The sequence below is a fragment of the Haliotis cracherodii genome, unplaced genomic scaffold (genome assembly GCF_022045235.1).
Source record: "Haliotis cracherodii isolate W230 unplaced genomic scaffold, xgHalCrac1.p SCAF_10, whole genome shotgun sequence".
In the NCBI taxonomy this organism is placed as follows: Eukaryota; Metazoa; Mollusca; class Gastropoda; order Lepetellida; family Haliotidae; genus Haliotis; species Haliotis cracherodii.
In genome coordinates this window covers 44,889,245-44,903,152 of record NW_027266265.1, presented here as the reverse complement: position 1 = coordinate 44,903,152, position 13,908 = coordinate 44,889,245, and the positions used below count along the sequence as shown (strand labels likewise).

At 41.8% G+C, this 13,908-nt stretch overlaps 1 protein-coding gene across 1 annotated transcript; it reads left to right on the top strand.

Moving 5' to 3' along the window:
* Window positions 1–1,829: 1,829 nt before the first annotated feature.
* LOC139453845 (uncharacterized) lies at window positions 1,830–11,040 on the top strand. Its single transcript, XM_071235296.1, has 2 exons — window positions 1,830–2,637; window positions 10,805–11,040. Exons 1-2 carry the CDS (start codon window positions 1,830–1,832, stop codon window positions 11,038–11,040), a joined length of 1,044 nt encoding a protein of 347 aa, XP_071091397.1.
* Window positions 11,041–13,908: the final 2,868 nt, after the last annotated feature.

The window sequence follows — 13,908 nt, the reverse complement described above, 5'->3', positions numbered from 1 at the left end:
CAAACACATCTCAATCCAAATATACTAACACACATCCATACCTATATCCATTCAAACACACCTCAATCCAAATATACTAACACACATACAACCATACAACCATACCTTTATCCATCCATACACATATCGATCCATATATACATACACACATACAGCCATACAAGTGTCGTACTGAATACAGTATGAACATACATTAAATACAACAGATGATATAAATGAGAGGCACTGTGTACTAACGTACATAAACACACCCGCCTACACACCTATGTGCATATATAAGACAATGCATAACATTATGGATGGGATAAAAAGTAATTAAAATAAAAGCTAACAGTTTATATAAAGTTTACGACGCCTGTACATTCTGTAGACAAGGGAGGCTAGGGATTTACTTATACATGTAGTATTCATAAGATAACAGGTCTGTTGCAGTGGAGAAAAGGTTGGGAAGGAGGGCTCCAAGGAGGTAACATAATTCCATAAATCATATCTTAAATCAGAATAAAAGGTACATTCAGTTAGAAAGTGGATTTCATCTTCGATTGCTTTAGAGTCACACATTTTACATATCCTTTCTTCCAAGGGGACAATCGGTCGTGAAAATCTACCGGTCTCTATTTCAAGAGGTAAAGTTCCTGTACGTATTTTGGCGAGTGTACTTCGATAAGATCGGTCCATTATAAGTTGAACATATGGTTCAGTGTTAAGCGAGCCCTTAAAGAGTCTATATGTTCTAAGTTTGTTACCGTTCATAAGCCCTCGATCGTTCCACAGCTGACGTAGCCAGTCGTGGTAATCATTGGATATAAGCCAAGTCTTTATGTAGTCCATGTCAGGGGGTGTTAAATTAAATATATCTAAAATAGGTAGTTGCCACGACTTGATAAGTGTAAAAACCTTATTAGTCCATGATTTACGATAATTACGTGACCATAGATGGACTTTACTACTCACTCGAATGTTGTCACAGTTTTGTAGACGATACCATAGTTGTAAAATTTCTAACTTTTGCTTGGTATAAGGCGAAGTCCAACCCATATCCCCTCGAACTGACAAGTTTGGTGACTTACAGCCCACTCCGAGAAAGAATCTACATGCTCGATTTTGTACAGCATTGATACAACTGAACTGACGTGTGCCCCATACAGCAGCTCCGTATGAGAGAATCGGTTGCACAAGGTTTTCATATAACTTATTAAATACATCAACTAGATAGAGACAACTTGGAGTAAGGGTCATTAGGCCAATCACTCCTTGACGGCTTAATTGACCACAAGGACCAGGAACGGCAATACATTTAGTAACTGTAGCAGGGTCGCACTGGACGCCGAAAAGCAGTTACGACATGGTGGAGTATGCGGGTTTTCTCTTGAACAAAATGTTTAAGACGATCCCATTTCTTTGTTTTTCGTATTGTCGTTCCCATCCTTCAATTCCGTCTTCCCACCCAGACTTACGTTTGACGGTACGGTTTCATTTTGACGTATGGATAGGGTATTCTGGACTTACATGGTGTAGTTGGGCTGGTAATGTCTCATACACCAAATGCTGATACATCCCCGTCAGGTGACCGTCTTGCCCCAGCTCGTCTCCTTACTGGTACGATTTTCTCGAATTCCCCCCGAGTTGTCATAACTCAACCGCCCTCCCAACCACCCCCACCGCCCCCTCCTCCCCAGGAACCCTCGCCCCCTATTTCTGATCAGAGTTTGGACTTATCACCCTCTACCGATGAGCTTTTACATCAGTACGCTTGTGTTCTCCCTGACGTTTCCTCACTAAGTTCGTCCTCAGGCCCCGAAGCACAAAATCCACCCCCTGACTTCAATATGGGAGATTCGACCTTGATGCCAGAACATTTTACTGGCAGAGACACGACCCATGCTGCTGAATGGCTTGACCGTTTCCTTCATTTTGGAAACTTTAAAAAGTGGACTGACGCACAGAAAGTAGAAGTTTTTCCACTATTTTTGAAGGACTCTGCGTACCTCTGGTACAAAGATCTTATACCATCGCTAGGAGAAGATATCATCATTTTCGATGAGGTAGAGAGATTATTCAGGGACAAGTACGTCCACCCAACTGACCGGTGGGCCCTTCTAGAATCTTTCGTGAGTCGTAGGTTATCCCCAACTGAACCTATAGACACGTATTTAGCGGATTTGACCCAAACAGCTAGCCTATTAGGTAAGACTGACATGGACTTGATGGATGCATTTGTTCGGGGACTGGATGACGGTACGAGGCAACACGTGCTTATGAAACAGCCAACGGCTCTGAACGAAGCTGTTTCGTTTGCACGATTGGCTCGATCCATAATCCCTCAAATTGCAGAAAATACAGGTGTCAAGTTGGCAATCGATACTCTGAGAGACCAGATTGCTACACTCGCGGCAAAGCTCGCACCATCGTCGTCCCAGGTTAAAACCTTCCAGTCACGACAGAATCAATATTCCCAACCCCCCAGACAGTCCTCTAGGTATACAACTCGGCCGTGGCAGCCTCCCCAACAGCAGTTCCAGCCACTCTCGTATCCGGACGGACCACACCAGCAGAGAAGACAGCCCCCTCGTCAACGCACACAGTACAACACGGGACGGACCATGGCTCGGGCACGCCCCTGTTACAGATGCGGTGGTGAGTATGATTTCTCTCACCCTGATAGATGTCCCGCACGTAATGTAAGGTGTCATTATTGTCAAAGAGTGGGACATTTGCAACGTGTTTGTAATGCCCGGTTGCAGTCAGGAGCTCCTCAAAGCAGATAGCAATTAAATTCCCGACCACGCAGGCCACCTTGCCACTGTGCTGAGCATGTTTTTGACCCCACTAACTTGCACTCGCGTGAGTCGCCAGTTACTATTTTACCAAGTTACAATCGTCCTCAATCGCCTGTTTTACAAGTCACTTCAAAAAATGACAACAAGCATAGGATTCATGTTATTTTGGGAGAACAGTTAGTTTCTACAATTGTGGATTCAGGCGCTTCTATTAGTATTTTAAGTCGGGAAGTTTTTTTGTCATTCGGGTCTGTGGAAAGAAATCCCCATTCAAAAGTCTGATGTGACCTCTCTTCAGGGAATAGGTCAAAATATTGTGCCAGTGTTAGGACAAGTTTTACTACCCATCACTATTGGTGATTTCCACATGGAACAACGCTTTCAAATAGTTGCAGAGTTAACGTCACCAATGTTTTTAGGATTAGATTTTCTGATTCAGAAAGATGCTGTCTTAAATTTCCAATCTTGTACTTTGTCGCTTCATAATGGCTCCACAGTTGTTCCCATTTGGGCAAACAATGATATCCCACCCCCAGTATCGGATCCCCATCCACAGATGGTAGAGCAGGAAACCATCCCAGTTCGAGCACTGCAGGCATTCACAATTCCCCCTCAGTCTGAAATCATTTTCCCAGTTTACATGGGTTGCTCTCCGTCTGATCAGGTAGGCATATGTGAACCTAACCCAGTCCTATCGGAAACACGTACTGATACGAACAGTGCAGACAATGATATCGCCACGTCCAATGACCACGGCGACCAAATATCGATTGTGCCTGCAACAGATGTAACATCAGAGTTGTATGATGCCTCCACAATTGACGACCCTCTCAGTGTATCGTCCGACCCCCTAGGAGATTACTCCATAGCACAGAGGCAATATGACGACCATAAACTACGGGCGCTGATTGATTGCAATAAGTCTCAAACCTTTTCTACGGATGACAAGGCCACACGTACATTATTGTTACAAAGCCAGGATTTTATCCTTGACAATGACAAATTGTACCACTTATATGCGCCGCCCGGCCGGGGCCACAGGAACGACAGAATCATTCGTCAACTGGTGATACCTCAGTCGTTGGTAAAACATGTTTTACAAGCATACCATGACAGCTTGTTGGCTGGACATGTTGGTATTGACAGAACGTTCAATGCTATTAGACAGAAGTACTATTGGCATCACATGCTGGAGGACATAAAGCAGTATATTTTGTCATGTACTGCCTGTCAAACAAATAAACGTGACTTTCACAAGAGACCTGCCCCATTACAACCATTACCAGTCCCTGGTAAATTGTTAGATCGTGTTCAAGCTGACTTCCTAGGGCCGTTAACACCCACAAAAGCAGGTCATAGGTATGTTTTTTTGTTAACGTGCGCATTTTCCCGATGGAGCGTGGCTATTCCGATTTCCACGTTGGAGGCTGTGGAAGTAGCCAAGACATTCTACTCAAAATACATTTGTGTTTATGGGATTCCCAGAGTGTTATTGACTGATAATGGCACTTCCTTTACCAGCAAACTTTTTACAGCGGTGTGTTCAATATTGGGGATCAAACCATTGAAAACTAGTAGTTATCACCAACAAACTAACGGAGCTTGTGAAAGACTAAATTCGTTTATCGTGCAAACGCTCCGTATGTTTATCAATGATAACCAGGACAATTGGGATGAGCTTCTCCCTAGTGTGATGTTTGCCTATAACACTAGCCCGGCAACGCAGAGTACTGGATTTTCCCCCTACTTTCTCCTGTTTGGTCAAGAATGCTCAGTACCCGTTGACGTTGAATTACAATCATTTGAACCCCTACCACAAACAATTAAGCAACGCCTTGATGTCATTTTACATCATATAGACGTTACTAGAAAATTGGCGCGTACCAATTTACAAGAGGCTCACAACAAAGCAAAATATTACTATGACAGGAACACCTCAAATCCCATTTTCCAGCTCGGAGATAAGGTATGGCTTCATTCCACAGCACGTGCTGTTGGGAAATGTAAAAAGCTAGGCCAGATATTCCAAGGACCTTTTTACACTGCGGATGAACTGCCACCTTTCACCTATAAGTTACGCCGTTGTAATGATCACAAAGTCCTGAAAGTTCCAGTCCACGCGAACCGGCTTAAACGGTTTGTCAACCCGAAAGATAGACCAACTAACCCAATCCCAGTTGTTGCTACGAACAACCAAACGATTCCGTCTCAATCTGACAACAATCATACGGAAATGACCACCCCGACGCCTCAGACCTTAAACCCCGAGCAGGCACAGAATCCCGATTTTGATTTACAGGAGGATGACGTTTTCATAGTAAAACGTATCTTAGCGCATAAAATTGTAAATGGAGAAAAGTACTACAAGATTCACTGGGAAAATTTCACGTTACAGGAGGCTACATGGGAACCCGAATCTAATATCCCTCAAGGATTGATTCGTGATTACATGATCCAGAAGTCATTACAAAAGAAGCGAAAACGTTAGAATATATCTGACTATATTTGTCGAATAGTGTTTCGGATTAATTGTTATATTTCATTTCCTTTTTAGTTCAGACACTGCAGACTTCGTGTTGGAGACGGCCGCTCTAATATTGATTTTTGCATGTGTTGTATTTCAGGTTTAGAATTACATAAGGCTATATGCATGGAGCACGGCTCATATCGATACATGCTATAGATCATTTACTACGGTGTTAAGATGATTCAATTGTCACAAGGTTATAGGAAAATACAAACGTGCATATATGTTGAAAATGTGTATTGTAATTGTCAAATATTGTGTTTGAATACTCCGAATACTCGGATTATTTACAGAGATGTGTTGGTTGATATTGAAGAATAAAAATCACGGTCATGGGTTATGGCCGCGCATGTATTTCGCGGGCCACGTGAATACAAATGAGTTACAATATAAAGAAAGACCACTACGGGTCGCTTGGTTATATACTCCTTCTACGAGATGATTCTGGCTGCACATGTATTTCGCAGGCCACTATAAAGCAAGTTCGCTTTGTGTGTATATACGAGAATACAAATGAGTTACAATATACGTGAAATGACGACTACGGGTCGCATGGTTATACAATACGGTTACAAATACAGTGAAGTGATATACGATGATGAGAATTGAGATACAGTCATGTGAACTGAATACCGTCAGGTGACGTGGAGTACAAAAACGAGACAATAAATAATGTTGTGATGATATATGTTGATGCTGTAAAAGAAGTTCACTATTGTTGGATGTTGCTTACTCGCACGGTTCCCAGTGTGAGATTATATATTACCTACTTGTGACAATTTTTATCATGCTTCTTAGATACAGTCAGCGAGGTGAAGATTCGAGATGAATACAGTCAGACAGTTACTAGGTTTCATAAGACATGGAAACCTTTTCTAACGAAACATGAGTGATATATGATATTTAGTTTGAAGTTAATAATTATGTTTATACACTTGTTTCTTTGAATTTTAGAATCCAGAGGCCCCCTCCGACCAGTATGGGTCTTATTCATTGTCATCGCGTTGGTTAGCATCGGGTTAATTCCGTGCATACGGAACTCCGACTTCCATGGGGAGTTGTCTTCGTACATATGTCACGAATCGACATTTCCCAGAATAAATGGATTCATATCTTTCAATATAAATTGCCTGATTTAGATGGAATGGGCAATAGATCAAGATATCGAGACTTTTGTTCCACATATACTTTGGCTTGTTATACCGTTTCGGCGATGGATGGATATATAGAAAAGGCCGAACGAGAGTTGTTCGCGTATTGGACAAATGTCCATACAGACATTAACCTGTTAATTCCCCATATTAACATTTTTCACAAGGATTCCCGCACTAAAAGAGCGATACTTCCTTTTATTGGATCAATAAGTCGTTCGCTGTTTGGTACTGCTACAGTCGAGGATGTTGAACGACTGGCGCGGTATGTTAAATAATTGTCGTTGCATGCTGCTAATACTTCTCGTGCTTTTCAAGTCCAAGTTCGTCAGATGTCGTCATTTATAACGAAAACAAATGAACGCATTTCTTCCGCTCTCGCGGGTATTGAAACGAACCATAAAGATATTATACTTGTCACTAAACAAATACAAGATGTGGAGAGATTTATTTTTATCACAATGAAAATCTTGTTAGATCGCCTCACGTTCCTAACTACTATTAGACAAGAAATTGATGAAATGTATTTAGGCATTCAACAGTTAGTTAATCAACGATTGAGTCCATCTTTACTCCCAGTTTCGGAAGTAAAGAGAGCGTTAAAAATGATTCAAAAACGTCTCAATGCAGAATACCCGTTGTTTCACGTTGCACATAAGGATCCAGGTTATTATTATCGGGAACGCACTGTTCACTGTTCCCGGAATTCAGATTCAATTTTCATTTCGCTTATTGTTCCTATCCAGACTCATTCTACTCTCCTTGATGTATATCGAATAAATTCTTCTGGGTTACCACTTAATCAATCAATTTACCAGATTATCTTGCTGTTTCGGAAGCTAAAGATCAGTATATTGAATTTTCGGCTAGGGATTTTCAAACATGTTATGGTGAACACGAGAAACACTGTCCAATTTTTCACAGTCTGAAACCAAAAACATCGCTTACATGCGCACTTGCTTTGTTTACTAAAGACACACAAGAAATTAAATCCTTGTGTGATACAAAATTCCGATTAAATGGCTCTCGAAATTGAACCAGGCACAGTTCTTTTAACTGGCATAAAAACCATAATACTAACGTGCAAGGGTCGCATTGAGAAGCGTCAAGCTTGTCAGATTTGTATATTTAAAATTCCTTGTTACTGTGCGTTGAAACTGGATGAATTCGACATAGACATGAGAATTCATAAATGTGAGAAAACGTCAACTACTTCAAAATTATACCCAACTAATCTTTTACTTTTATCGGAATTTTTTAATGCTTCAATCTTAAAAAACATTGATAGTTTACAACCCCTTCTGGACGATTCCGCTTTTAAGACCCCACATTTATTAATTGATGATAAAGTTTTCGATGAAATTCGTAGAAAGGACACAGAATTTCAAGTTGACTTACGCCTTATTTCTTAACGTATGAAAAAGGCACAGGTCATTTCGGATAATTTAATTGCTGGTAATTGGATGGATTCCCTCCCACCTTGCTGGTAATTGGATGGATTCCCTCCCACCTTACGCTTTAGATGGGGATTTAACCAACCCATATCACTTAACGGCAAGCATCGCCGCGGGTTTATCCCTATTTCTCTTAATAATCGTTCTTTTCTTATGGATTAAAGTTCGACGCTTATTTTTTGCCTTGCTCTTACTTACAGCAGGCTCCCCAACTGACGGTTTGACATCAAACTACACCCTATCCAAATTATCCACCTCCTTCATTTATGTCGTTGATTAAATCCACTATTTCCATGGATGTTTTTCTGATCATATCGACAGTATTTCTGGTATTCATTTTGCTTTTTCGAAGAATAAAAAAAGTCAATCGACCGGTTACGTCACTGGTTTTACATTTGACAAATTCCTTTGCTTGTCATGAAATTGTCGTCTCACAATTTTATCTTTGTCCCCGAGACCTAACGTTAACGGCAGGAAATCCTTTAACTAATTTTCGTACTCAGCGGGTATTCCTCACTTATTATTTACTGTTTGATTGTCACAATTTGCAAATTCAAACCCCGACACAATCTATATATATTTTGGGAAAAATTTATGGAAGTTGGCTCCTGGCGTTTCGTTTAAAACGATTCCTTCCTTCCACGACAGGTGTTTTTATGGTACTTCAAAATTGTGGAGTCGCTTTTCCGTTGCATCTGACATGATTAACATTGAGATCAGTTCCTCTGAGGTTTCTTTAAGCCCTGTTGACCTCTCCACTTTGGCCAGCTGCCTTGAAATAATGATAATAGTTTTCGTTGCCTAAATAGGATATTATGGCACGGATTACTTCATAATTTATTGTCTTTGTTATATCCCAGCCTTTTAACGACCGGCCACTTGTCACCCTCAGCATCATAGTCGGTAGCGTATACTAGTATTTAAGGCCCCTACAACCCCACAATCGACCCCACTCTCGTCGCTTCTTTCATTGGTATCGGTGAGACGTTGTTTTTTCACTTTTGTCTATCACATTGTACAGGTTGTCTTTGTGCTACTTGGCTCTTTACCTTGTAAAGGATTTTATTGTTGAGATAGAGTTAAGCTCCATCTTTGAGATTTTTTGCTATTTCTTCTCTTGCTCCTTTCTCCGTGTTAAACTTTTTTGATCATGGATGCCCTCTATAACACTACCTATTTCCAATGGTTAGCTTATGATAAGGTCTTGGTAGTTGACCAGCCACTAGCGGACACCATACGAAGCAATTCGGCTCGTATAGCTGAAGGTCCGCGCTCCTACACGACTATCAGCTGTCCGAGTTTTTTCCGGGCGCTTCCATTTTGGAGGGTAGTTTTGTACTTGGCAGGATTACTACCCTGCCTAATTGACCTTAGACAAATGGACGATGCAACGTTGGAACAAGTGACAATATTGGCGGAGTATTTCCGTTCACAAGGCCTGTTCCTTACCTGTGCGCAGACTGCCTTATCATGAACGGCCCCTTTTAGCATCATGGAATTATGGATAACGCGAGCCAACATTAGCTTGCCAATCCAACTCACAGCGTCTGTCAAATTTTTGATTTTCTGGAGATGGAGTATGGGCTGCCGTCGTGTCGAATTGTGCACCATACGCCTATTGCATCCACTTTTAATGCCCCATTAGTGGCCCAAGTGGTATCTCAGACACGGAGAAGATACCAAAGGTGGTTACGACAGCCGCTGTGTGTCTACTGCAAAACTCCAGTTGTTTTTGAACTCGGGTTGGCTGTACGGATCGTCCCGTTGCCATGTTGCTTTGCAACAATCCATAGATCGTGCTCTCTCCGTTTTAGGTCGTTACCTAGATTCTCGATAAACGTCCCCGAGGTCTTTTGTCCGGCGTGCGGTGCCCCTTACCTGAGAGGGCGACTTGCCCTTCAGGAGACCGAAACGGCGTCGCTTCCTCTGTGGGAAGACTGTCTTCGACGCCATCAAATTAACCGGCGGTCTTCTAGTGCCTCGTTACATAACTTACAGCGTTCCCCAGTCGAGAGGCGTTCCTCTCCTCCACTAGTTGCCGCACGGCCCCTATCACCAAGCCGCATCGACTCGCCCAGCAGTGGGTCATCATCCTCTTTTGATCCCGACCTGCCTCGGTTAGGAATAGCGTGGTCGGATGTCGAGTAAGGTTAATTTAACCGTTACTTCGACTTCACTACTTGTCCACTATCATTTCTCTTCTTCTGTCAGCCTCACCTTCATCTGTTTTTAGCTCCCTGTAATAAGTGTCCGACGAGAGTGTTTATAAGATCATATGGCGACATTGATTTATTGTTTCCGAGGAAGATTGTTAGTCATTAATGAAACTTAGTTAAGGTTGGTAACGGATAAGCATCCTAACGACATATAGTCTCCGATTATCTGGCTAGTGCAAGCATATCTTTATACGCATACGTTTTCATTGTTATCTAATCATTGCTTCATGTAAACGTAATTTTAGGTCTTTGAGTGTCCATTCTCTGTGTATCAATGTGTGCTCTCAGTCCCATCCCATAATAATTATATATGTTGTTCGTTTTGATATTGATAACTACAAAGCATTGGTTGAATGTTGTTCATTAGAATTTTAGGATAGTTTATCCGACTGTAATGTTCAAGCAGTCCATGGGTTGTGCGATTTGATCGTGCTTATCCTTTTATGATGATATGTGGCTACGCCATTGGACCTGTCACAATTAATCCAAACATTCGATTCCTGCCGTTATCATCCTTATATGCAGATATGCATTTGCCAGAAGACTATTATTGTGTATATAGTCTTATTTTTACAGGCAGCAGTCTGAGCTGCAGGTGGCACATCTTTCTATGTATTGATATTTCTATAATTGGTATGGTATTAGTCACTTGTTGTTCGTGAATTAAGTGTTGTAGATGATGGCCGTACCCCATTCTTAAGGGCGGAGAGTCAAGCACTTCCCCCGCTGTCGTCTGGTCCACGCCAAATAATTATTCTGGCTCCTGGCTACACGCTTGCTGTCGAGGATGCACGCTGTCCTATCACCTCTGCCGCTAGACACAAAACACAGGCAACAGAGAGTTATCTATATCTGTCAGCACCCCGACGTCTGCATCTACAGGTGCTCACGACGACCGCATACACACTGTAACTCTATCGGCATCCAACATCTTTAGAGAGCGACCAGTCAACACTCAAGCAGTGTCAAGAAAAGTCGACCTCTCGCTTTGTCACCCCAGCCGAGGACCTGACTGTGTGCATAGGCCGTGTGCTTTCAAGGATTCAAGAACGTTGGACAGCGTTTCGCCAATTGACTTTACGAAACAAGAAAGGAGCCAGTGAATTCGATTGGGACCAGCGACAAATGAACTTTCGTGAATGGTGGTGCCATATTGTGGCCATGTGCAGTGACATTTGACTTTTATGCATCGCTATTAATTAATTCTACATGGTATTTGAATAATATTTCATGGTGTTTATGCTTTGTGGTTATACGAAATAACACAGGATCATTAACTTATTCTTTACCAGGTAAATACATTTTTACTGTAAAAGTATTCGTTGTTTTCGAAATCGTTATAACATTTGAAAATTGATTACAATTTAATATATGGAATGATCGATCCTGTTTTATTTCCATTATGTTTATTGTGATTGTATTTTATATCTCAGACCGGAACTCATGCTTAGATCTTCCGAGCTGTGGGCAGCTCTTGTCCACAGGCGGAGGATGTTATAAGGTTAAAAATGCATCTCAGAAACGAATGATAATAAATAGAACCAGTATAGCTGCAATGAGGAGTTGCATTAGATATAGTTCGTGACAGAACTTGTAGTTGGAAAGGAATCAATAGAGAAAAGACATTTCACATTTATCACAAGTGTATTCTGGACATTTCACGTTTATCATTGGATTGGTCTCTGGCCATCGTCCATGAGTTAATGAAACAAATGGGGAATTACAAGGTATAAGCCATTGGGAGCTTCGGAGCGAGTCACAGAATCAATAGAGAGATGAGCAATCTGGCACGTAGGCTTTTGGTATTTTTCCGATGGCGACACACATGAGTTCATGGTCAGATCTAAACTTGTAACGAATCAAATGGAGGTATTGAGACATGTGACAAGGACAGGTCAGGCTCGAACACTATAAAATGATACCCTCAACATTAGGAGAGAAGAGCGCAGTTTGCAGTCGATCGAGTCGAATCCCGATCGTTCTAAGTTTCTCCCAGCTAGTGACGAGCCTGGCCAGTCTGATCCTGTTCTGTATTGATAGATGGGCTGAGAGTAAGTAAAACTATGTGAGTATAAACTGGTGTTGCGTTTCTTTATTATGTGAGTATGAATGCTGATAGAGACAACTTGGAGTAAGGGTCATTAGGCCAATCACTCCTTGACGGAGCCGAGCCGTGGTGGACAAGGCGAGGGCAATGTCCTGGCTTAATTGACCACAAGGACCAGGAACGGCAATACATTTAGTAACTGTAGCAGGGTCGCACTGGACGCCGAAAAGCAGTGACGACAACACCAATGTCATTGACAAGATTCAGGAAAAACATGGCAAATATGCAGTCCTTGCGTTCGAAATGTCACGCTTGCATCCCATGTACCAGGTTGTCCGACTCCCCATTGTTCTGGGTGCCTTAGGTTTGGCACCTCCCAATCTGTTGACTGACATTGGGAGAGTACCCGGGTTTGCTACCAGGAATACAGTCCTTCTGACAATCTGGGTAATGCAGAAGGTTGCAGTGTTGGGGAGTCTTCACATTCTACGAAAGGTTCTGGGTGGGTTCGACAAGGCAGCGCTTCCTGGGAGAAGTCCCATTCGCTGTCTGGGCTGCGTGAAGCGGGGGCCAGGGCCCTGAACTGATGATGAGCCTAACCAGCCTGACTGTGCGAGGATCACCCAAACCCTCTTTGCTGCATTTTCTATTTTAATCTGTACATTATAATATTATTGTAAAAGCGACAAAACTTTTTCCATATTCCAAAGAAATCTCTTCTTAAAACAGATTGTACGATTCCGACTATATCACGAGCATGTGTTCATGAAATAGTGGCCATATGAGGTGTTCGCAAAAAGGTGAGCGTATCCTGACCCACTGGTGGCCCCCTGTTTGTTCAGATGAACACTTAATTTGCATTTGCATGTTTTTGACGTGTTATAAATGTGGGTCAGGATACCCTCCCATTTTCGCGAACGTCTGATATACCAATTGACCTAGATCTAAAATGATATTATCGGAATCGTACAACAAACTATAATATTATCAGATATTGTTATGACTAATGGAAAGGGTTTTGGTTACTTGTGTGGGCAGGTCCTGGCATTGGCTTCATCCTCTGTCTAGAAGCAGTTGCACTACTTCCGCTCCTTCAGTTGTGGTCTGTCTTCCTCTTCACAACAATGTTGATGATGGCAGTTGATTCAATGGTAAAGAGAATAAAATATATATTGATAGGATTTCAAATGCCATATGTTGTCATGACATTGTTATTTATTAACATGTCGGGAATCGAACCCGGGTCTTCAAAACGTTGAAGAAATACCCGGGGAATAGCATTCTATACCTGAGGAAAGACCTTCAAAGCGTTTTCCTTCAAGAACACACGGCCTGGTTCGAATCCATATGTCTTTGCTTTCTAACTTGGATGTTCTTTTGATAACGTCACTATTTGTGGACTTTTTCCCCTGTAGACGTTGAATTAATGGACGACGTTACTTCGTCAGGTTCCGCATTCAAGGATTGCTATGGCTCACCATTTGTCATGTTGACTTATGCATGGCAAACAAAAATCGATAGTGACATTTTTCTGAGTTCTGCTCTTCCGAAGATTACTTAGAGTGGCAATGATATGGGATTGGTTATCTGGCCTTTATAGAGACCATTAACATGCACTACCACCACATTCATGTTTTATTCTTTCAGCTTTTTTTAATAAAAAGGTCCCCCGGTTCAAGTCCAAACATTCAAATAAAAGTTTGTAAGTGACAAAATCCACTTCATTGTCACAT